This window comes from Panthera leo, chromosome B4 (genome assembly GCF_018350215.1).
Source record: "Panthera leo isolate Ple1 chromosome B4, P.leo_Ple1_pat1.1, whole genome shotgun sequence".
NCBI classification, from domain to species: domain Eukaryota; kingdom Metazoa; phylum Chordata; class Mammalia; order Carnivora; family Felidae; genus Panthera; species Panthera leo.
In genome coordinates this window covers 135,399,252-135,422,973 of record NC_056685.1, presented here as the reverse complement: position 1 = coordinate 135,422,973, position 23,722 = coordinate 135,399,252, and the positions used below count along the sequence as shown (strand labels likewise).

Here is a 23,722-nt window from a genome sequence, read left to right as displayed (position 1 = left end):
CACCCTTGTTGCTTGACAACTTCCGCAGGGTTTCCCTTCTCGCTTTATTTGTACTATTTTATGGGCAAACAAAGGGAAAGTGTGGGTTTGAACACATGTCCTTCGGAAGCTACCAGCCTGGGGGCGCCTGGGTGGCGCAGTCGGTTAAGCGTCCGACTTCAGCCAGGTCACGATCTCGCGGTCCGTGAGTTCGAGCCCCGCGTCAGGCTCTGGGCTGATGGCTCGGAGCCTGGAGCCTGTTTCCGATTCTGTGTCTCCCTCTCTCTCTGCCCCTCCCCCGTTCATGCTCTGTCTCTCTCTGTCCCAAAAATAAATAAAAAAAAAAAAAAAAAAAAAAAAAAAAAAAAACGTTGGAAGCTACCAGCCTGCAGTCTCCTTGCGGGCTCCCCGCCCCCCCACCACTCCCCCCACCTCCTCACTCCCTCACCTCCCCACCCCCCACCCCAGCAGGGAAGCCAACCTCTGCCTCTTTGGTTGAGCAACAGGTGAATCCTTGTCTTGGGTTTAGGCTCCAGGGTGTATGAAAAACCCGTGTTCTACAAGGACCCTCAGCACAGCCCATGGCAGGAGAAGATTGCAGGGACCAAAGGTCACCCCGGGGCTTGCAATTTTCGGGATAGAAATTCCTTTTTCCTCTCCTTCCTTCTTCCTAGGGGCGAGGGGAGCAGAGGCGGGATTCGGTGTCAATCAAATTGCACATTCAGTGCCTCCTGAAAGGGGGCGCCACTTCGGATGCTACCCAAACGATGAGTTGGAATTGAGGGGAGCGGAGGGCGAGGGCCCCCAGGCGGAAGGGGCAGAGCAACCCCCCCCACACACCCAGCAGAGGCTGTGCGACCCACTGCAAGAGCTGGAGGGCGCCAGAGGCGCAGGACTCAAAGAGCGAGGGAGAAGGTGCTGCCAGGAGGTCCCATGAGGGGCTGGGCTTTTACTCCTGGGCACTGGGGAGCCACGCGAGGTTTCAAGTAGAGACCCGACGCCATCGGGTTTGCATCTGGGGAAGGGAAGGCAAAACAGGCCTGCCCTGTCAGAGGGACGGGTCAGCCACGTTCACAGGACGTGACCATGGTGCGAGAGAAACACAGACACGCAGGCTCCCTCTCCCAGTGGGAATGACCTCTGGGAGGATGCGGCCAGAGCTGCTACAACTATTCTATCACTACAAGGGGACAGCCCATCGGAGAGGAAAGCCAGTGCACAGAAGAGCAGAGCTGAGGGACAAGATAGGAAAACCGGATCCCAGCGATGCTTGTGTGCGCCTAGATCAAGCTGGACCTGAAGCCTGTCTGAACACCTGTGTGAAGTGTCATATGGCAGTTCTGGCTGGCAAAACAAAACACCACAGACTGCGTAGCTCAAACGACAGAAATTTATCTTCTGGAGTCTGGGAGGTCCAAGATCAAGGGGTCAACCCGTTTGGTTCTTAGTAAGAGTCCTTTTCCTGGCTTCTCACTGTGTCCTCACTTGGCAGAGACGGCACTCTGATATCTATTCCTTTTCTTGTAAGGGCATCAGCCCTATCCCATCAGGACCCCACTCTTGCAACCTCATGTAACGTTTATCTTCTCACAGGCCCTTTCTCCAAATACAGTCAGAATTCAACATCTGAATTTGGGTAGACACAGTCAGGCCATAACATTGTATGGGCCAATAAATACTCTTTATCTTTGGGGTTTTTTTTTAATTTTTTTTAACGTTTATTCATTTTTGAGAGACAGAGAGACAGAGCACGAGCAGGGGAGGGGCAGAGAGAGAGGGAGACACAGAATGCAAAGCAGGCTCCAGGCTCCGAGCTGCCAGCACAGAGCCCGACGCCGGGGCTGAAACTCACGAGCTGTGAGATCATGACCTGAGCGGAAGTCAGACACTTAACTGACTGAGCCCCCCAGGCACCCCTAAATACCCTTTATCTTTAAGCCAGTTCGAGCTGGGTTTACGGTCCCTTGGAGTGGATAACTCCAGACTTACACGGAGGGGAGGAAGATGTGGTGTCAGGGATGACAGGTGGGTTTTCAGCCAGTGCAACACAGAGTTGCTCATAATATAATTATTAGATGTATGACGTATGCTGGGGCGCCTGGGGGGCTCCGTCGGTTGAGCGTCCGACTTTGGCTCAGGTCACTATCTCGCGGTCCGTGAGTTCGAGCCCCACATCGGGCTCTGTGCCGACAGCTCAGAGCCTGGAGCCTGCTTCGGAGTCTGTGTCTCCCTCTCTCTCTGGCCCTCCCCTGCTCCTGCCTGTGCTCTCTCTCCCAAAAATAAATCAACATCGAAGAAAAAGAAAAGAAGTAGGACATATGCTATCTACGTGGGCATAAGGCCGTAGTGCATGGTCAAAAATATAGCATGGTTCTTATTCGTGATGATCAGGCCAGTGAAGTAGTTTCATTCTTACCCAGTTACAAATAACACTGTGATTCACTAATATTCACAGTGAGGTCCTGCCATCCCTGCCTACCTGCCACCTGAGTTGTGACCTATTCTATAGCTCACAAGGTGCAGGAGGCCAGGGAAAGGACAGGGTCGGCATGCACGAGATGTGCGTGGGAAACCGAGGCTGAGAGGCTCTGCTCTGGATTGTGCAGAGAAGACTGAACACTCCTGCTTCGGCAGTTTGTCTGTCCCTTCTCGTATGGGATGCAGGGTTTTTGTTTATATTTTGTTTAGTAGTATTTTTTCTTTTTTTTTTAAATTTTTTAATGTTTATTTATTTTTGAAGGAGAGAGAGAGAGAGAGCGTGAGCGAGGGAGGGGAAGAGAGAGGAGACACAGAATCTGAAGCAAGCTCCAGGCTCTGAGCTGTCAGCACAGACAGGGGGCTTGTGGGGCTCGAACTCACAAGCCGTGAGATCATGACCTGAGCTGAAGTTCTGAGCTGAACCAACTGAGCCACCCAGGCGCCCCTAAGTAGTACTTTTTCTTATAGTGCAATAAATCTTTTCAGGAGCACGACACTTACAAAAGAGGAGTCCACATTTAATTTAAAATTAAGTCCTGAATCTCCATTTCTCAAAGTTGATTACGTCCTTTCTCTCTTTTTTTTTTTAAGTTTATTTATTCTGAGAGAGAGAGAGTGAGTGAGCAGGGAAGGGGCAGAGAGGGAGACAGGGAATCCCAAGCATGCTCCGCGCTGTCAGCACAGAGCCCGACGTCAAAGTTGGTTACGAAATAGAAACTTCCACAAAATACTGGGCAACTTTTACCCTCCACCATGGGGGTTGAAAAGATGTCACTAACCACGAGCCACGTCAGATAACACAATTCCAATTCAGAAGCATCCCATCTACTTCGAAAGTTGGGAATTATTTTCGAAGACTGTGCCCCAAAAATGAATCAACACGTGCGGTCACAGAAGCGGGTTGACATGTCACTGCATAAATCATGACTTCATTTAGATCAAATGACTTTTTCTACATTAATTTCACTCATTGTTCCAATTCCAAGTTTTCTCATTCTCCTGTGGGAAGCAAAGCCATCACTCTAGATGCATTGGCCCCACTGGCTGAGGAATTACTCCACAGAGGATGCCGATGTAATATCAAAATCCTAAGATGGTTCCATTTTTTTTTTTCCATCCAATTTATGGAATCAAAATGAAGCTTTTGGAAATTTATTCTGTCCAAAGTGACAAGGAGAACGAAGGCAAAAGAAATGCAGATGAAATTGAGTGGCCTTACAATTTGCAGCCCGTTCGTAACTATGTGACACAGGCAGAGAATGACATTCAAGGAACTCACAACGGTCTGAATGCCTTGCTAGAGACAAAAAACAATCTTAGCTTAACAACGGCCAGATCTCCAGGATCCTGTAAGTCTTCCTTAAAAAACATCTGAAAATCCTTTTGGGAACTTCATTTATCTCTATCCTCCCTTCTCCATACGATCAATCACTCTTCACAAGCCCAGCGCAGCTCTTTCTGCCTCCGGGTCCTGTCCCTGTGCTTTAATAAAACCACCTTTTTGCACCGAAACTGTCTCAAGAATTCCTTGACAGTTCTCTCTCCCTGCCCACGTCTCATCACAAAGTAAAAACCCAACATTACAGGGAATGCTACTCAGCTAAGTTCAGTAAAAAAGTTGAACACAGACTGCATTTCTTTTGCAATGATAATACCCATCTAGAGTGTGATGGGCACAGCAGAGAGGGACTAACGTTCCCACTAAATTAAGAACCCCCCACAGAGCAGAAACGTACTTGGAATCGGGTGTAATGATTTCATCCAAACAGGCTGTAAATTGGATTAGAAATCATAGTTGCCAAAATTGACAAATATTTTTTTTTTCATAATTAGAATAACTGAACTACAAAATTTGTGTGACAAAGGTGATGGTAGGGGAGTACCTGGGGGGCTCAGTCCATTAAGCGACTGACTCCTGATTCCGGCTGAAGTCATGATCTCACGGTGGTGAGATCAAACCCCCAGTAGTCAAGTTGTGCACTGGGTGTGCAGCCTGCTTAAGATTCTCTCTCTCCCTGTCCCTCCCCTGCTCATTCTCTCTCTCTCTCTCTCAAAAAAAAAAAAAAAAAAAAAAGGGCAATGGTAGATACAAAACTGTACTCGCACATGGGGGTAACAGTTTTCTCTGGGCCCCTCAACAAGGGCACTTTGGAAGCGTGGGTCTTGGTACACCACCGTTAAGTGTCCTAGTGACATTTAACGAGTCCTCGGAAATGGTGCATTTTACCCAAATTCGGTTTAAAACTTTTAATCAAAGTATTCGGCCACTGAAGGACCCCCCCCCCCCCGCAAAAAAAACCCAAAACAAAAGTCCTGAAGCTTTGTAGCAAATTACGATTGCAAAATTGCAAACAAGATCATGAAACGTAGCCCTGTAAAGCAACAGAAGAACTTGAAAACACAGAACGCTCAAAGAATGATTTTTGAAATTCTGTAATCGCACTTTGAAATACCTTTGAACTACCTCCACTTGTTTAAAAACAAAACACCCTCCCCTGCTCATACTCTGTCTCAAAAATAAATAAAAACATTAAATTTTTTTTTTTTTTTTTTTTTTTAAAGGGGCGCCTGGGTGGCTCAGTCGGTTAAGCGTCTGACTTCAGCTCAGGTCGTGATCTCACGGTTTGTGAGTTCGAGCCCCGCGTCGGGCCCTGTGCTGACGGCTCGGAGCCTGGAGCCCGCTTCGGATTGTGTCTCCCTCTCTCTCTGCCCCTCCCCTGCTCATACTCGGGTCTCTCTGTCTCAAAAATAAATAACATTTAAAAAATTTTTTTAAAAACAAAACAAACAAAAAAACCCTCTGAGTTTAACTGAATAAATGTACATCTTGAATCCACACTACGGGTATCGAAGCGCCACTACGCGGCAGCACCGAACTCCGGTGAAGCCTTCCAAAGAACCCGAGACCCCCTCCCACCCCCGGGGTCTGCGAGCCTTCCAAGCGGAGTGGGCGCCGGGCCCGGCCCCGACTCCAGGCCTCAGTTTCCTTTTCGGACGGTGTCTGGAGTCTCTTCCGCTTCCGACCGCGTGGAAGCCGCACGGCCTCGCTCCCGGCATGCCCCGGGGCAGCCGCGGGGCGAGAGAGAAAACACCGCCCCCAGCAGACGCGCGTGCGCACTCGCCGGCAGCACCGAACCCCCCCCCCCCCAACGCGCCCCGCGCCCGCGTCCCCCCACCCGCTTCCTCGCCGCGCAAGCCCGCGCGTTCACGCACTCGCGCACGCGCCCCTCGGCCGGCCGGGCGGCCGGGCCCCGGGTCCGGCTCCCGGAGCTTCAGCCCCCGGCGGCCCGCGGCGAGCCGGCGCCGGGCGGGCGGTGGGCGGGGGCCGCGGGGAGCTCGCGAGGAGGGCGGGGCGGGCGGGCCGAGGCGGGAGGGCCGGGCCCGCGGGGCGGCGGCGGAGTGGGACTCGGCGCCGGCGCTGGTGCGGGCGCCATGGAGGCCAACGGGGGGCCGGGGGACCCGCCTGCCGAGCGCGGCAGCCCGGGCCTGACTCCGGAGGAGGGCGCGCGGGCCCGCGCCGAGTTCGCGGCGCTGCACGGCCCGGCGCTGCGCGCGTCCGGGGTCCCCGAGCGGTACTGGGGCCGCCTCCTGCACAAGCTGGAGCACGAGGTGCGGGCTGGGGCGACGCGGGAGGACCCGGGGTGCCGAGCGGAGCCGGGGAAGCGGCAAGGGTGTGGCCGCGGGCGGGGCCCTGGAGGGGAGGCCGGGCCAGGTGCGCCGGTGGGGAGGCAGGGGAGGGGGCCCCGGGGGTCTCCTGCCGACGAGGCTGCTAGGGTGCCTGGGGGAGGAGGGGGGAAGGCGCCGTCCTGCGCCCAGGTAGGCAGGCGGGGGGGCGACGCGCTGGGGGTGTGTCGGCGCTGGGGCGCGGCGGGGACGAGGCGGGAGAGGCGCGAAGAGCACGAACGCCGTGACGACCGACTTAGATGGTGCCTCCTTGGCAGCTTAGGAGGTGTCTAGACTTTGGGGCCCAAGAGTGGCGGCAAGAGCCCAGTGCCTGGGGCTCCTGCTCTGTGCCGGGCCCTGTACTGAGTTCTCCACGCTTCCGAGCCCCACACACATCCCCATTGTGCAGTTGAAAAAACTGAGTCACAGGAAGAGGAAGAGCCTCCTGAGGTCTGTCAGACTCGGGAACCTGTGCCTTGCTTTCAGCCACTCCTTCAAGGAGAATAGATGCCCCATGAATTTGTGTGGCTTGAACTGTTGGGGCCATAGAACTCTTACATGTTTCATCATTCGATTTGACCCCCCCCACCCTCATTTTGCAAATGAAAGAAAACCGAGGTTGTGGGAGACGGAAAAGGACTCTACAGAAAGGAAGAAAAGGGCTGACATGCTTCCAGATTCTGTGCCCTTTTGTGGGGACAGCTCCCTTCTCACCAGTCTTATCTAGCCTGGGCCTCCAGTGTGGCACCCCACGGGTGCTGGCTGATCAGAGCGGTCCCTGGTTTTTGGTAGTTTGCCCAGGTGCTGAAGCCAGAGCAACAGGCCAGCTAGTGGGGCCTTCTTAGCTGCAATTAGGCTCTTCTTGGGGGGGTGGGGTGGGGGGTTGCTGCTCCCTGGGGCCAAGACTGACCGAGGGGCACAGGTGATGAGAGGGACCCCCAGATCCAGGAAGAGGTTGTCCCCCAAGCCTAGCTGCTGGACACACCCCCACCCCACCCACCCAGCCAGTTTTTCTGTGGGAAATCGGGGTTCACCAGGTACCCTCCTGCTCCTAACACATAGTTGCTGTAAAACAGACGCGATGTCAGTGGCATTCGGTACATACCTACCTCTTGTAGCAAACAGTGAGTTTCCTTCCCCTGTTTTATTTGCCCTCTCAATTCTACCAGTGTTTCCTGAGCACTTGGTTCGGGTCCCAGGCATGTGCTGGGGACCCCACCAATCTGTTAGGATAAGAAGGTCCTCGTGCTGGGTAAAAGGCACACATGTGGGAGAACCCCCTGGCCCCAGTCCAGCGAGCCTCCATGGGCAGTAAACCCTCATTTAGACAAGTCACTGGTCCAGCTAAGCCAGAGTCTCCATCTGGAAAGCCCGACGGTGGAACAGGGCCCCAGCTCCCACAGTCTCAGTGGGGATTGGATGGGGAGGCAGGAGATGAGCTTCAGCAGGTGCCACAGCACATGGTGGGCGGTCACCGGAGTGTAGCGTCCCCTCCGCACTGGCACTGGCCGCTGTGGCTCTACCAAGGGGCAGCCAGTATTTTTCCATGACCCTCCCTTGCGATTAGGGGTTATGGGCAGAGCTGTGAGTCATCACATCGCCAGACCCAAACCTGCACCCATTGTCTTCAGTGAAGCCTGCTGCCACTGGGGGCCAGGTGTGGGGGTGGGCACCTGCCAACAGGAACCAGGCCCCTCCAACTCCCCCCAGGGCCCGTGGCCGTGGTGCCTTACTTCAGATCAGTTCTGTTGGAAAAGGTGGGGAGTGTTTTAAAATAAGTTGCAACTCCCGCTGCCGGCAGGAACTTCCTGGCTGCAAGACCACACCCCTTCATTACACCCTTAGGGCCTTCTGTAGTTGGACCCAGAAGGGATCATGGTCACCCCACCACCACCAAAGGCAGGCCCTCTATCCCCAGGCCTTATACTGCCCCACTGTGCCTCTCCCTCGCATAGGAGTTAGGGTTCTAGATTGAAACCCAGGGTGTGAATTCCAGTCCTTTGAGCAGCTCTGTGCTGGAAGGAAGGTGGCAGCCTTCCCCAGGCTCAGACAGCTTAGGGAGCCTGGCTTGAGGCAGCTCCCCTTGTCTTCCAAGGAGCCTGACTGGTTCCACAGCCTTCCCTACCCCCAGCTTCTGTGCCCCCCTGCCTGGGGTCCTTTGACCACCACCCCTAGCCACAGCTTCCCCCGCTTTAACCCTCCCCTCCCACCAGGCCCCAGCACCATTTACCTGGGCCTGTCACACGGCCCGACCTTACTCCTCTGTGCCACTCGGCTGCCAGCTCCCTAGGCAAGATCATGAGGGGTCCACGTTCACACCCCAAAGTGCCCACCTGCCCAGCACAGAAAAAGCTGCTTGTGCCTGAATAGGTAGCTGGTTTCTCTCTGCTGGGAATGCAGTTTTTTTCTGTCAGAGTCATGAGAAGTAGGTTTGGGGGGAGAACTGGCCTTCGTGGAGTCCCTGCTCTGTGCCAGGGACCTACCGTGCACTGTTCTATCGGTTTAACACTCAGCTCTCCTGGAAGGCAGAGGATGCCTTCCTCCCTGGTGAGAGACTGGTCTCCAAAGTGCAGTGATGACAGCAAGTGCTTCTGCGTCATTTGCCGGGCTCAGGCGCTTCTAAGCTTTTCGTGTCTTAATCATTTAATCCTTCCAACAGCCCTCTGAGGCAGGTTCTGATGTTCCCGTTGGAGGGATGGGGAAACTGAGGCACAGTGGTTCAGTGACTTGTCCAAGGCCCCATAGGCTGGCTCCAGAATCTGCCCTGAGGCCCCTTGCCAACTCGTGGCCGACACAGTGCGTGAGTGTGGCTGCAGGGGGCAGCAGGAGAGGGCTGACTTCGGCTGCACAGGGCTGGCACTGTCCGTTGCAGGGAAACTTAAGGACCCGGGCCCTTATCTTCCAACCACACGCCAAGGCCCCGCTTTGTGCAGACCCAGACTGCCTCTTGTCTGGGCAGGCGTGGTGGCTGTGGGAGGCTCCAGGGCACCTGTTTCCTTCTGGATTGCCTCAGCTGCCTTGGTATGGGATTGGCTCTTCTGGTGGAATTGGGGTGGGATCCCCTGCCACCAAGACCCCACCTCTTACGTTCACTTCTGACATGACCGGGGCCGCCCGCTGCCTTTCAGGACTCCCCTCCTTGCGCAGTAAAGACCAGACTAGATAGGGTTCCGCCCCGTACGTGCAGCCCTACCTCCAAGACCGGGTGTCCCGGGCTGAGGGACTTTGGACAATAGCTGGTGACGGCGGTTAGGTCCCAGTCCTGACTGATTTCTAGGAGCCTCGGTTTCCCCACCTGTAAGATGGGTAGTCGGATAATAAATAGGTGCTGCTTCTCCCAAGGGGTTTAGCTGGTCCTTGAGGCTGGGGGGGGGGGGGGGGCGGGATGGTGGGTAGCCCGTCAACACGCCTGCTGTGGCCCCAGGTCTTTGATGCCGGGGAGATGTTCGGGATCATGCAAGTGGAGGAGGTAGAGGAGGAGAGTGAGGGCGAGGCAGCCCGGGAAGTGCGGAGGAAGAAGCCCAACCCCGGCAGCGAGCTCTGCTACAAGGTCATCGTGACCAGCGAGAACGGGCTCCAGGCGGCCAACCCCAACAGGTAGGAGCCTCAGGCCAGACGCCCGTCGTCCATCCCGTGGCCCTCAGGATGGGCTCCTTCCTGGGGGGGTCACCGAGGCCAGAAGCGGTAAATTCAGGCACTAGTGTTTTCTGTGTGCCGGGCACTGGCCTCTTCGCCAGCTGGTTCAGAGCGTGTGTGTGGGTGCAAGGCAGCCTTACCCGTGAGCCTGGCCTTCTCTGAAGGCCTGTCTCCGGTCCTACGGGATCTGGGTCTCTGGGTGGAGCCCAGGAAACATAAACAGGTTCTCCCAGGGCTTTATGCCCGGACTGTGAGCGTTGTGGTCTGGTTGGCTTCTCAGGCGGGGGGCACCAGGGCCCAGCGCCACAGGGTAGATGGGGCGGAGCTCAGACCGAACCCAGGACTCCTGCCTCCCAGGGACCAAAAGAAGCTGGCGTCAGCCATGGCGGGCCCGTCCTCCGCACTTTCTTGGAACCTTGAGGAGGAAACTTGCCGGCCTCTCGAGGTCACCGGGCCCCTGTGTCCATAGGGACAGGATCTTCTGTGTCCGGGAAGGGTCTGGCTGGCCTCTTCTTCTGCAAAGATTTTCTGGCCTCCTTCGCCAGCCTGTGAGGGGGCGGGAGAGGCCACACAGGTCATGACAGCAGCCAGGAACCACCACCCACACGCTCTCTCGCTCAGAAACTTGCAGACTCACCTCTCACGTCAAGTTCAGCGCAGCAGCCTCCGCATGCACCTGCTCTGTTCCCGGCCGTGCCGCTCTGGGGCCCCGGCCCAGCAGCCACCGGGCAGGTTCAGGAGGGGGTGCGGGCGGAGTCCTGGGCTTGGAGCTCCGGACATTGGTTTCAGCTCCACAGCCCTCCCTGCTCCTGGGCCTTTCTCCCGTTAGAGCCTCGTGAATCTCCTCTGATTGCCGGGTTCCAACCTCATCCTCTCTCCATATGTGCTGTGTCCACCCCCCCTGGTGAGCATTTGCCCGGGGCCACCCCCAGGTATCCCACCTTGAAGCTCGGCTGGGTGCCCTGCATCCTACGGTTGTATCCCCTGCGCACAAGGGCAAGGATAAATCTCCATCTCTTGCCGGGTAGGCAAACAAAGAGTACCACAAGCACAATGAAATAAACACTGCTGATCTTGCCACCCAGAGGAAACACCGGAGCATTTGCTGTTCCTTTCATCTCCTCAAGGGAATGGAGGTGAGGGCCGTGTGGCCCCGCAGGCAAACCACACGCCTGTGTGTTCGGAGCGTCCTGGCCCAGCGGGCCCCGCGGCGCGGTAGGGATGCCTGCCTGGCCCTCCAACGCGCTCCCACCGCCGTGTGTGAGGGCCGTGCAGCCACGCCCCTCTGGGCTCTTCCAGGGGGACTGGACCACACGGGGCACAGCTGTCCGTATGTGTGGAGACTTGAAGCCTCTCCCACAAAAAGGCCTCGGGCTTTCCCAGGAAGTGCCCTGAAGCCCCCGGCACGCGTGCGTGAGCCCCGAGTGACGGCCTCTGTGCACGGCTGCCTGCCGCTGGCCTTCCGCCGTGGGCAGCTTTTGCCTTTGCTGGGCACCTGCCGTGTGCCGGGCCTGCAGGCAGCAAGGAGGGGGGCATACACCTGTGCAGCAGTTCCATATCCAGTTGAAGACACTTGTTGTTACAGTGACGAATAGCAATGGGCAGAAACACAAGTACACGGTGTGTGGTCAGCGTGTTGTATGTTTGGTCGCATTCGGTTCTTTTACCAGCCCACTGATGGGAGGCAGGATCTCCCACTGATGGGAGGCAGGGTCTCACGGATATGACGCAGGGACCCACGGGTATGAGGCAGGGTCCTACTGATGGGAGGCAAGGTCCAACGGATGGGATGCGGAGACCCCGTTGGCTTTTTCAGAATTGGAAGAGGGAGAGAAACCTCCCCAGGCCACAGCCGCAGGCCTCTCCCTCCTCAGCATCTCCTGCTGGCCCCTTCTGTCCTGCCCTTCTTGCCGCGCCCGTGGGGCAGCCTCACGGCCCCCTTTGGTCTGTGCCTGCAGCATCTTCCTCATCGACCACGCCTGGACGTGCCGCGTGGAGCACGCGCGTCAGCAGCTGCAGCAGGTGCCCGGGCTCCTGCACCGCATGGCCAACCTGATGGGCGTCGAGTTCCACGGCGAGCTGCCCAGCGCGGAGGCTGTGGACCTGGTGCTGGAGGAGATGTGGCGGTTCAACCAGACCTACCAACTGTCCCACGGGGTGAGCAGGCAGCTGGACCTGGGGGGGGGCGGGCGACGGACAGGGACGGGGGCCTTCACGGCCCTGGGCAGGAGAGCCAGGGCCCGGCCCCAGAGCCGTCACCCTGGGGTGAGCAGACTCCTCTCCGTGGGGCCCCTCATTCCCTGTGGCTTCATCGTGGGCCTGTTACTCTGCCTTGGGCCACCCAGCGCTGGGGACCCGTGTATCTGGGGGCCTTTGAGCTCGTGGGACACCACCCTCTCTCTGACCGTAGACTTGAGTTCCGTGACTTGGCTGTCTGTTTCCTGATGCTTTCAGATTCTGTTGTCCCGTCCCCGTGAAAGCCCTCAGTTGTTCCTCACTGACTCCAGAAGAGTCGAGTCCCTGCTGTCATGACCGCCCCTCCCCCCCCCAGCATCCCCAGACTCACCCTCACACTCCAGCCCCTTGCCACTTTTAGTTTGGGAAGAGACAAAAGTTGTTGCTCGGGGTCTCAGCTTAGATGTCCCCTCCTCCGAGGAGCCTCCCTCGCTCTCTCCCTGCCACACGCACAAAGCCAGACACGTCCGTGCGGCCGTGGTCTAACACCTGTCCCACGCAAGCGATCGCTGCGGTCAGCCCAGAACGGCCCAGGAGGCCCCGGTTAAAGGTGCATGTGATAGTCGCTCCAGGCTCTGGGAGCTGGGTGTAGACGGGCCGCCGTTCGGGTGAATGGGCGGCTGGGAGAGAGGATGTGCCACAGAAGGGGGCAGGCAGGCGGACCGGTGGACGCAGGCGGCTGTGTGTGCTCCGCCTACAGACGGCCGAGGAGAAGGTGCCCGTGTGGTACATCATGGACGAGTTCGGTTCGCGCATCCAGCACTCGGACACGCCCAGCTTTGCCACCGCGCCCTTCTTCTACATGCCCCAGCAGGTGGCCTACACGCTGCTGTGGCCCCTGAGGGACCTGGACACGGGCGGTAAGTCCGACCCCCGCCCGCCCTGAGGGATGGGCCCGGGCCCTGGCTTCCCGCTGCCTCCTGATGGGCCACGTGTCTTGATGCAGAGGAGGTGACCCGAGACTTTGCCTACGGAGAGGCGGACCCTCTGATCCGCAGGTGCAGGCTGCTGCCCTGGGTCCCCGCCGACATGCTGGACGTCAGCTCCTCCACGCCCGAGCCGCCGGACCAGCACTACCAGGTGTGACCGTCCCCCTCCGACCCTGGGCCTCCCTGCTTGGTGGCTTCTGGAATGTTCTTCGGTCACCGAATGTTCTTGAGCGCCAGCTGGCTAGCGCGGGGGGGCAGCGGAGAGTCTGGGCGTGCCGGAGAGACGGGCTCGGAGCCCAGGCAGTGAGCATTTGCTGCCAGCCCTGAGCCCAGACCCCAGGGGCCGGCTGCCGGGAACCACGCTCTCAGGCGATCAGAGAGCTGCGGCTGCTGGCCGTCCGTGCCGCTCCTCCTCGTTTTCGGGGACTCCTCGCCGGGACTGGGGGGCACAGCGTGGGCCATGCGACTTGGTTACAGATCCCCACTCGGTACCGTTTCCTCCTCCCCCGACAGACGCTGGACTCGAACACTGCAAGGCGCGTTTTCTGGCGCACAGTAGGCCCTCAGCAAGTAGTCATCGGCGTCACTGTTACGAGCAACAAAGGTGCTCTGTGGCGGCCTCTTGGGCAAATTAGGGAGTCGGGGTCAGGGAGGCCCAGGGCAGGGGAGGAAAGGGGGAGCCTCTAGGAACATAGACCAGACCAGGCAGGGCTGGGCAGGGAAGACACCCTGGCCCCTCTCTCCTCCCTCCCCTGCCCTCTGATCTCCCGCCACTGCTTCCCATTGGCTGGTCCCAGTTGGAAACCAGGCCACGAGTGACCCTGTGGTTAGCACCTATGGGTATGCTTGACTATAATCCTCACGACAGTAGGCCTTAAGGTCCCGTCTCTATCTCCATTTCACTGAGAATGAGGAAACAGGCACAGAGAGGTTGAGTAACTTGCAAACGGTCACACAGCTGGTGGGGGAGCTGGGCTCCAATACCAGGGGCGCCTGATAGCTTGTGGGCAGAGGCTTCCAACCTCGCCCCAGTGTGTGGAAATCTCCCAGCCCACACTGGCACATCAGACGCTCACCGAGCGCCTCAGAGGATCGTGGGAAGGAGTAGACAAGTCAGGAAGAGTGGGGATGGCACGCGCCGCGTGGCGGCGTCGATTCCGTGAGTGCTGTTGCTTGGGAGAGACGAGGCCATGATGATGGAACTATTGGCACCTTTCTGGGGGATTCCGTGTAAGCCAGTGGCGGTCGAACCGTCCCTGCGGAAAACTGCGCGATCACTGTGATTACTCATCTTGAGTTTGAGGCGAGTTTCCGAGCCTCGTAGGATAGTTGCACGTAGTAGGTGCTTAGTGAACAAGTGAATGCAAGGGAGGGAAGGCTTAAGAATTGCTTAGGGATGAAGACTTCCTCCTGGTGGTGAGGTTGTTCAGCGGGCAAGCAAGCAGGTGACGTGGCCTTCCGACCTCAGGGCTCAGGAGCTAAGACTGCAGAGTGGAGTTTGCACTCACGAATTAGGGTTTTTTTTTTCCTTGGGATGCCCTCTACTGCCCAGGAAGAGGCGATGGGGCCAAACTCTGGTTGTCTGTCACCCCCTGGTTGCTTTTCCCCATTTGACCATCTAGATCGGCCTGGGCCCTGAGCCCTGAGCCCTGGGGTAGCCGGTATTAGTTAGCTGTCACTGGATAAGAAGGGACACGAAGACAGCAGCTTCACACAGCAGACGTTTGTAATCTCACCCCCACTGTCTGTGGAACAGGCGTCGGGGGAGCTTTTGGCTCGGAGCCCCGCTCGCATAGCCAGGCTGTCAGCTGAGGCTCGATGGGGCTGAGGACCTGCCTCCACGACGCTCACCCGCCCAGCCACGTGGGCCCCCTCCGCAGGGCTGCTGAGCGTGGGGGTGTTTTAAACCACCACGCTGCTTATGCTTCCAGCGGCACCTCGGGGCTCCGCTGGGACCGGGCAGCCCCCTCCCAGGACGGGCCTGACGTCTTCTCAGCTGCCTGTGATTTGGAGAGAGCCTCGGGAAGATTCTTTTTTTTTTGACACAAAACGGGCAGTCCGGCACCTGTGGGGCCTTGAGGCCCAGAATCCCAGGGCAGGGTGGTCAGAGGGCTCTGGCTCTGGCTGGGGTCTGAGTGTGCCCCCTGAGATCTCAAACCCCGATGTGCCAGGGTGGGGGCCGGGGGGCGTGTTCACGTGCTCCCTTTCTCGAGGGTCTGTTTCCACCTTCGGTGCTTTCCTTCCAGGCCATTTTGGAGGAAAACAAGGAGAAGCTGCCACTCGCCATCAGTCCGGTGGCATATCCCCGTGACCACGTCTTCAGGTGCGCAGCTCCCTTCTCGGCTCATGATGAGACTTCCCTCACTTCCCCGAGTTCCCACAACCCCTAGGACAGCGCCTGGCACAGGGAGGCGCTCAGGAAGCCTGCCGTCTCTCGGCGACATGGCAGTGACAGACGTGTTAGGCACAGAGTCTGAGGATCACAGAGAGAGCGCCGTGAAAAGTGAGGGGATGGCCTGCGTGCAGCGGCCCCTCCGGAAGGCAGGAAGCCTGTGCGGACAGTGAAGGCGCAGGGCGCCCAGGAGGGTCTGCAGGGGTGGGCCGGCGGGTTATGCGAGGCCGGCAGGTGCAGGCTGGACCCCAGGGGGAAGCAGGTACTCCATGTACAGGTGAGGGTGTAAAGTCAGTGCCGAACCCCCCCACCCCCCCGGTGTAGGGCAGGCTCGGAGGCGGGGCCCAGCCCTCGGTCTACGCAAACCTGGTCCAGCCACAGACTGACTGCCTTCTGTCTCTGCCGTACCCCGCAACCAGGCTCCCAGGCTCTCAGGCTCTGTCCTCACCTCTGCCCGGGGCCAGCGAGGGCCAGGCAGGTAGCAGTGAGCACTGGTGTGGAGCGGGGCTACATCCAGGACACTTGTCTGGGCCACATGCTCACCTGTAGGCACCAGGGCACCAGCTGCCTTCTCTGAGGGCAGGGTTCTTCGTGTGTCCATCCTTCCTGCTTCCACGTGGGAGGAAAGCCTGCATTTGTTAAACACTCGGGTTAGCCCGTTTCATCCCAGTGACGAGTGTGAGCTAGGCCGTGATCCCATCTTACGGGGGGACCTGGGGTCATACAGGTAGGTGTGTGGCTGCCCCACCCTCGGCAGGCAAGCAGAGAGGCTGGGGTCTGACCCTGGCTGTCCGCCCTCAGGGCCCGCGCTGGGACCGCAGGGTCGAATTTACACCCAGCCGCGTCCTCCTTAACATCAGCCCCGGGCGGGGCGCCCCCAAGTGGCAGGGGTGTGGCGAGCATAGGCGGGGGCCCGGCTCAGCCCGACTTCTCCCTGTAGGGTCTACACGGACGTCCAGCAGGTGCTCGGCCACCTCACCCACCCACGCTTCACCTTTACCCAGAGCGAGGCGGACGCGGACATTCTCTACAACTTTTCCCACTTCAAGGACTACAGGTGAGCCCCCCGCCGCCCCCCGCCAGCCAGGCCGAGTCCCCTCGCCACCCCGAGCTGCCCGCGTTTCCCTCGGCCCTCCAGGAGGCTCAGCCAGGAGAGGCCCAACGTGCTGCTGAACCAGTTCCCCTGCGAGAACCTGCTGACCGTGAAGGATTGCCTGGCCTCCATCGCGCGCCGGGCGGGGGGCCCCGAGGGCCCAGCCTGGCTGCCCCGTACCTTCAACCTGCGCACCGAGCTGCCCCAGTTCGTCAGCTACTTCCAGCAGCGGGAGAGGCGGTAAGAGCCCCCGCCAGGCGGAGACTCCTACATGCGCCCCGTCCCTACAGCCCCCACCCTACCTGTACCCGTCCTCACCGGCCCCCCGGCCCGCGCCTCGGCTTCGTGCTGACCGTGGCCTCGGTGCCGCAGCCGGCCGTGACTGCGGGGGGAGTTCTCCACGCCCCTGCCGAGCGAGTTCCTCCTTGCTCCCTGAGGTCCGGCCCCTAACGCCCCCTCTGTGACACCTGCCACTGCTCCCTGCGGGAGGTTGGGCGCCCCTTTCCTAGGGCTGCCACGGTCCTGGGGAGACGTTGCCTGGGAAGGTGGGCCCGGGGAGCAGCCCAGCCGACCCCATATGCTCTCAGGGGCCAGGACAACCACTGGATCTGCAAGCCCTGGAACCTGGCCCGCAGCCTCGACACCCACATCACCAGGAGCCTCCACAGCGTCATCCGGCACCGTGAGAGCACCCCCAAGGTGGGCCTTGGCGCTCCGGGGCAAGGGGCCCTCAGTGCACCGGCTGGCCGCCGAGTCAGTGGGGCAAAGGGGACTCGGGCGTCAGGGCCCGTGTGCGGGCAGGTCCCGGTGTCGGGTCACTCAGCTCATGGGTGTCTCTGAAGCCCACACTCCGTTCCTTCCACCAGCCTGGCCGGCAGGGAAGGGCCGTGTGACTGTCCAGGTGACGTGGGGGAGCCCTTGCTCGGAGCTGCCCCTGGTGTGTCTGACCTCAGAGTCCCCACGTGCTGCACCAGGAGTGGCCGCCGAGCAGGGGGGCAGGTGGCCAGGCCAGGGAGCCCCTCGGGGCCCCAGACGAGGCTGCTGCAGGGACACACGGCACAGGGGCAGCGTCGGGGGCTTCGTGAGACGCAGCGCATCTGGGCGGAAGCCAAGGAAAGCGCGCCACGGGGATGATTGTCGCAGGGGTTCCAGACAGCGGACGGGGAGTCGGCGGGATTATGGCTGAGGATTTGTATTCAGTTTTCAAAACCCAAAAACTGGTGGGATCCTTTCCCTCGGTTAAAGTGAAGGTTAAGATACAGAACTTGCCACAGCCTGGACAGGGTGTGCAAAGGCCGAGGAAGAAGCCAGGTGCAGGGTGCACGCGCCTCCGTGGACCCCAGGACGGGAAGCGGCCCGCTCCCGGGACCGGGGCAGGAGCGCACCTGCGTCCCCAGGAAATGTGACGGCCCGCACGAGCCGCGGCCAGTGAGGACGGACGCGGATGGGGCGAGGCTGGGGTGCCTCCGGGCACTGGGTCCCGGCCCAGGGGAGGTGAGAGCCCGCCCGCGACCCTGCGTCTGTGCCCTCCAGGTCGTGTCCAAATACATTGAAAGTCCAGTCTTATTCCTGCGAGAAGACGTGGGGAAGGTCAAGTTTGACGTCCGCTACGTCGTGCTGCTGCGCTCGGTGAAGCCCCTGACGCTGTTCGTGTACGACGTATTCTGGCTGCGGTTCTCCAACCGGTAACTGGGAGACTGGCTGGGGGGTGGGCAGCGGGGCCCCTCGTTTCCTCGGGGGTCAGAAGGCCTGCCCTGGGCTGCTCCCCCACCGCGCACCCGGCAGGTGGCCCGCTGAGCTGGTAAATGGCGGGGGCTCTTGCCCTGCCTGCCTCAGCCACCGCTGGGGACGGTCCTTGCGGAACAGGCACCGACCCCAGAGTCTCGCAATGACGTGTCCGGGCCGTCGGGGCGTCCTCACGGCTCATCGCTCGCTCTGACCCAAGCTCTGCGGGGCCGCCCCCTCGCGCCGATGGGGGGACAGGCGTCCGGCGGGCTCGCTCAGGGCACTGTCCCTGCTCGGCCGCGGCCACGCTCAGGACCCTCCCGTGTCTGCGCGCTCCTCCCGCAGGCCCTTCGCGCTCGATGACCTGGACGACTACGAGAAACATTTCACTGTCATGAACTACGACCCGGAGGTGGTGCTGAAGCAGGTAGAGACCGGGGCGGCGGGTGCAGACCCACACCCATCGGCTTGTCCTCTGGGCAGGCTGTGTAGACGGTCAGAGGAGCGGACTTGGGGTACCTGTGTTAATCTCAGAACGGCACCCCCGCAGCTCTGTCTGAGGTGCCCGCGGCCTCCCCGGGCCCTGCGGCAGGTGGCCTGCAGGTCTCCCCTGGAAGCATCTACTCGGCACAAGGGCGGGTGGGGGTGGGGAGGCACAGGGTGCATGTCACGTGCCGCCACCCTCACCCCCAAGGCCGGCTGCTGCTGTTGCTGGCCTGTGACCCTGCCTGGATCCTCCGTGCCCTGTGCTATCTGGGCACCGTGAGCAAGGGGACATCAGGGCAAGGCTCCCTTCGAGGTGAGGGCATCACACCCCAGCCGGCCAGCAGTGCACCTGGCCAGGTGGGCGTGGCCTGGGCGGAGGCAGAGGCCGGCTCTGGGTGGAGGAAGGAGGGGAGGAGAGAGAGGCTGCCTCCTCCCGGAGGCCCTCCCTGTTCCCTGACCTGCTGTTTGAGGCAGGCAGGAAGTAGGGCACGTGCACTCACGCACCCTTGCTCGGCCCGAGGCCTGCAGGTGGCCTTCCCTGCCCTGCCTCCCACAAGGAGCCACTCCTCTGAAAGGGGTGATTATCCTTCCCGGGCACATTCTTTTCAGCGTGCGTACCTCCCGAAATCATTCAAAGGACTGTTTTGCACGTCCTATACGAGTCTGTGTGTAAATGCCATGGAGCAAATCCTTCTGTGGCTTTTGTTGTTGTTGAGCATCGTGTGTGTAGATCCATCATTATCGCTGAATGCGGCCGGGGGTGTTCTTGTCCCCGGGATGGGCTCGTCACTCACCTGCTAATAGACATTTGGGCCACGTGCGGTGTTCACTATTCACGAACGTGCTGCATTGACCACTCCCGGAGACGCCTCGCCATGACTGTGCGACCAGAGTGGCCTTGCCCACGTGCACGCCCAGCGGTTGCTTCTGGTCCCGGGCTGTGTTGGCGGCCGGCGCCTGGGACCCTGAGCCCTCATGGGACCCTAGGACACGGTTGGAAGTTGTCTCTGAGACAACCGAGGGCCGCCCTGTATACTGTGTGATGCCCCAAGGGTCCTGTTTCCCCTGAAGCTCCTGTGTGCGGGGACACATGTCCAACAGGTTGTGAATGAGCCCACCGTGGCTCGTCCTTTGCAGGAAGAAGCCTGAGCCTACTGCCAGCTCATGCAGGTGTGTTTGGGGTGAAGCCTTGGCCTGGGGAGATCTTGCCGTCCCCAGGCACTTTGAGCTGGTGCTGAGCGGTGAGCTCCGGCCTGGGCCCTGCAGATGCGGGTACAGGCTCTGCCCCCCGTGCATGGAGACCGGCGTGGTGCTGTGTCCCCCCGGGCCTTGCAGTCTGCTGACCCCTCAGCATTAAGCGTCTCACTTGAGCCTCACGAGAGCCCTGCAAATAAGTGCCGGGCAGGGAGCATCCTCCCGTTTTACAGACGGTGACACTGAGGCTCGGACAAGTAAATCTGCTTGTCCTGAGTCTATAGTAAGATCCAGAGCTCAGACTGCCTCCTGCCTCCCATTTGTGCCCAGAGGTGGGGGTGCTGGATAGGCGGCTGGCACCGACACGTGGCCCCGGCGAGTGTCAGAGGCCCCAAATTAAGGTGGGGCAGGCCTCCCCGCTCCCGGCCCGGAGGAGGCCCCGGGCAGAGCGTGACGGTCCCTGTGTCTGTCACAGGTGCACTATGATGAGTTCATCCCTGAGTTTGAGAAGCAATACCCAGAATTCCCCTGGAAGAGCGTCCAGGTGAGTCCTGAGCAAAGCCGCAGAGGCTGGGGCTTGCCCTCACCGGCCGGCATCGGGCGGGTAGGGGTCTTTGCTCCTCCCACCGAGACTAGGGAAGGAGATGGTGTGAGCTGCAACCCTCCCCCCACTCTAGACCTTGTGGGGTGCTCTGGAGGGGATTCGGGGCACTACGGGGACGGCCCGATGGCAATAGGCCCTACCTGCCCCAGAAATTGCAAACCTGAGGGGACAGCAGGGACACGGCTGGAGACACAGGCTGGCCTCCGTCTCTTAGAGCAGCTGCTTCTGGTGCTGCTCTGTCTGCTTCGGTGCAGAGGGCAGCAGGGGGCTCTGAGGCAGGAGACCGGCTGCTTTGCGGTAGTCAGACCCACGAGCGAGGGGCGGCGGACCCACGAGAGGGGGTGGCCGGGTGCGGAGACGCGAAGGCTGCAGGAGGAGGGGTCTTGGGCCATTAGGGGCCGCAGCCCACGTGGAGGCAGGGAGCCCATGTCAAAAGCGGCTCTGGGGGCTGGTCCCGGCCACAGAGCCACGCAGCCCCCCAGCCCTACCTCCCCCGTCCCCAGGGTGAGATCTTCCAGGCCTTCACGGAGCTGTTCCAAGCGGCATGTGCCAAGCCACCGCCCCTGGGCCTCTGCGACTATGCCTCATCCCGGGCTGTGTATGCCATCGACCTCATGCTCAAGTGGGACGACCGTCCAGATGGTGAGGCCCCCGCCCACCCCGCCTGTAATCCAAACCACACCCTCTCCACTTAGCCAAAGCCGATCATCCAGCCCTCCCCCTGCCGGCGCCCCCAGGGGACAGAGAGGGCGTCCCCCGCTTCCCTGCCTCTGTCGGTCAGGGCCCCTCGGGTTGTACTCTGCCTCACGTTCGCCGGGAGGTCTGGTCTGGGGGGTGCACCACCAAGGGGTGGCGGTCCCCAGGGCAGAGCACAGGCAGGAAGGGCGGTGGGCTGCGGTGTCAGGGGGAAGCTCAAAACGAAAGGGCCCTGTGCCCCGAGGCCCCAGCGGCCAGGGCCCAGCCCACCCTCCCGGGAGTGAGGTGCCCTTGCTCTTGCGCCGTCAGGGAGGCGGGTGATGCAGCCACAGATCCTGGAGGTGAACTTCAACCCGGACTGCGAGCGAGCCTGCAGGTACCACCCGACCTTCTTCAACGACGTCTTCAGCACCCTGTACCTGGACGAGCCCAGCAACTGCCACGTCAGCCGCCTGGTCTAGGTGCCCGCGGGTCCTGCTGAGGCTGGGTCCTCCAGCCTCAGCTCCCCGGGCCGCTTCTGCAGAGTCCTCCTCCCCGTCCTCCCTCGGACAAGCCTCGCCTTCGAGCTTTGGCCCCAGCACCACCTCTGGGGGCTCAGGGTCCTCCTCTGCCTCCTGACTCAGGAGCAGGGCCGGTCACCGTGTCCCCTGGGGCTGAGTGCCAGGCCCCCGTGCACAGTCCCCTCACCGCCATCTCTGCTCAGCCAAAGGCTTTTCCAAAGAGTTTGGTTCCCGGGCTGCCGTGTTTCCAGGGTGTCGGCGGAAGACGGGTTCCGGGGAGCGTGACGAGGCGTCCCCACAAACAGGCTTCCCCGGAGGCACCTGTGGAGCCCAAACACGAACGGGGCCAGGCTGGCTCCTTCTCCAGATGCTGCTTGTGCGTCGTGGCTCCCCCAGGGCAGGGCGTCGGGGTCCCCCGCTGCACCCCGTGTCCCCAAAACCCCTGGGAACCTGCCAGCCTTCTTGTTCCCCAACCTCGACCAAAACCTTTACCAGCAAGCTTCTCGTGCCCGCCGCCTGTGATCGCTCTTGCCTTTCCATTTGGCAAAAGCAGGCCGTCCTTCCCACCTCCGTGGCCCCCGCAGACCTCGCCGCCCGCCGGGCACAGCAGCGCTCTCCCCCTCGTCCGACGTCGGCTGGGACTCCCTGACGAGGGGCCTCGGGGACAAGTGTGGGCAGCAGGGCACCAGGCAGTGGAGAGCTGACAAAGATGATTCCAGGGAGAACTTCGCGTCATAGTTAGATGTCGTCTTCCACCAGAGTCTAGAGTCAAAATGTTGGGTTTTTGTTAGTTTTTCGCTTACGGGAGTAAATCGAAATTTCTTATCCTTTCCATGCTTTTGTTTCCGAAACCTGGAGTCAGATGCCAGCCTGTGTGTAGCCGCAGCACGCCCAGGCCCCGCTGACAGGGCAGGGGGGCCAGTCTGCCTCCCGGGGAGCGGGGAGCTGCTTTCATTTTGAAGCCAAGAGTGATCCTCATGGCAAAACTGGACTTGACTGTGCCTCCATCTCTGTGTCTCCTTGGTTGTGTCTGTCGGCCTCTGTCACCCAGGACCTCAGCCTGTCGGCCGGGGGGACGCCCCTTCCCTCCAGCCACGCACAGGTGTCGAGAGCAGGGCACCTCGTCTTGGGTCGTCTCCCTGGAGGGCCGCTGGCGTCCCGTCCTCTCCTTGACTCGATTCGTATCACAATAAAGTATGCCTTCTCTACTCTGGCCTCGCTTTCTCTTGGGAGGCCCTGGAACCACAGGCCTGGTGCAGCGTGTCAGCCGTTTGCCTGTTGGGCTGTGGAAGAAAACCAAAATACCAAGACTGGCGCTTTGAAAAATGGGAGAGACGAGATCGCGGTGAGGCTTCCAGGTTCCCCGTCCCGGTCCGTCTGGGCTGCTGTGACCAGATATCCCCACTGGGGGGCTTAACAAGACTTCCTTCCTCGCGGTTCCGGAGGCCGGTGGGGGGCCCAGGATCAGGGGACCGCGGATATGGTGTCATAAGGGCCCTCTTCCTGGTCACAGGTGGGAAGGGGCAAGGGAGCTTTGCGGGGTCTCTTGTAAGGACACTGATCCCGCTCATGAGGGCTCCGTCTTGTGACCTAAAGGCCTCCCGAAGGCCCCGCCTCCTAGGACCATCACATCGGGGCTTAGAATTCAACACAGGGATTCGGGGGGGGACACTCAGACCACAGCAGGTTCCTAACCCAAAGTTGGGTTTCCCAGCACCGGTTCCGTTGCGGAGCGGAGCGCCGTGGGGACAGACGTGGAGCTGAGGCTCATCACAGGCAACGCCCAGGAGCCTTGTCCTCGCGCGAGCCCTGAACCCCGGCTCCGGCACACACTTCTGGGGCCTCGGGCAATGGGAGTCTCTTTCTGCCCGTTTCTTCACCCTGAGGACGGGGGTGAGAGGAGACCCTAACCGCTCTTAGGGCAGCCAGAGTGTCAGGAGGGGCGTGAGCGCCGCTAGCCTGCGCAGCGACGCCCCCTGGTGGTGATGGAGCTGACGACAGGAAGGCAGAGGTCCCCTCCCCAGCGTGCCCTGCGAGGGGCCTCCTGCGCCCCTCAGGGTGGGCACTCACACCAGGTTGTTCATCCAGCTGCCTACCAGGGGTGGCACTCCT

The 23,722-nt window shown here is 60.3% G+C and overlaps 1 protein-coding gene across 1 annotated transcript; it reads left to right on the top strand.

The window, feature by feature from the left end:
• The first annotated feature begins 5,869 nt into the window (after positions 1-5,869).
• Positions 5,870-22,818, top strand: TTLL12 (tubulin tyrosine ligase like 12). The gene is made up of 14 exons (XM_042948047.1): positions 5,870-6,066; positions 9,545-9,717; positions 11,715-11,913; positions 12,692-12,851; positions 12,938-13,071; positions 15,167-15,243; positions 16,253-16,369; positions 16,451-16,645; positions 16,993-17,104; positions 17,939-18,090; positions 18,476-18,557; positions 20,286-20,354; positions 20,918-21,056; positions 21,420-22,818. Exons 1-14 carry the CDS (start codon positions 5,890-5,892, stop codon positions 21,569-21,571), a joined length of 1,938 nt encoding a protein of 645 aa, XP_042803981.1. The 5' UTR covers positions 5,870-5,889; the 3' UTR covers positions 21,572-22,818.
• Positions 22,819-23,722: the final 904 nt, after the last annotated feature.

What these genes read in the sequence shown, in the direction of transcription:
- TTLL12 (XM_042948047.1), top strand. Translation starts at nt 5,890, where the DNA reads ATGGAGGCCAACGGGGGGCCGGGGGACCCGCCTGCCGAGCGCGGCAGC. An exon ending in GAGGGACCTGGACACGGGCG is followed by an intron (nt 12,852 to 12,937) that starts GTAAGTCCGACC and finishes GTCTTGATGCAG; the next exon opens with AGGAGGTGACCCGAGACTTT. An exon ending in CCCCGTGACCACGTCTTCAG is followed by an intron (nt 15,244 to 16,252) that starts GTGCGCAGCTCC and finishes TTCTCCCTGTAG; the next exon opens with GGTCTACACGGACGTCCAGC.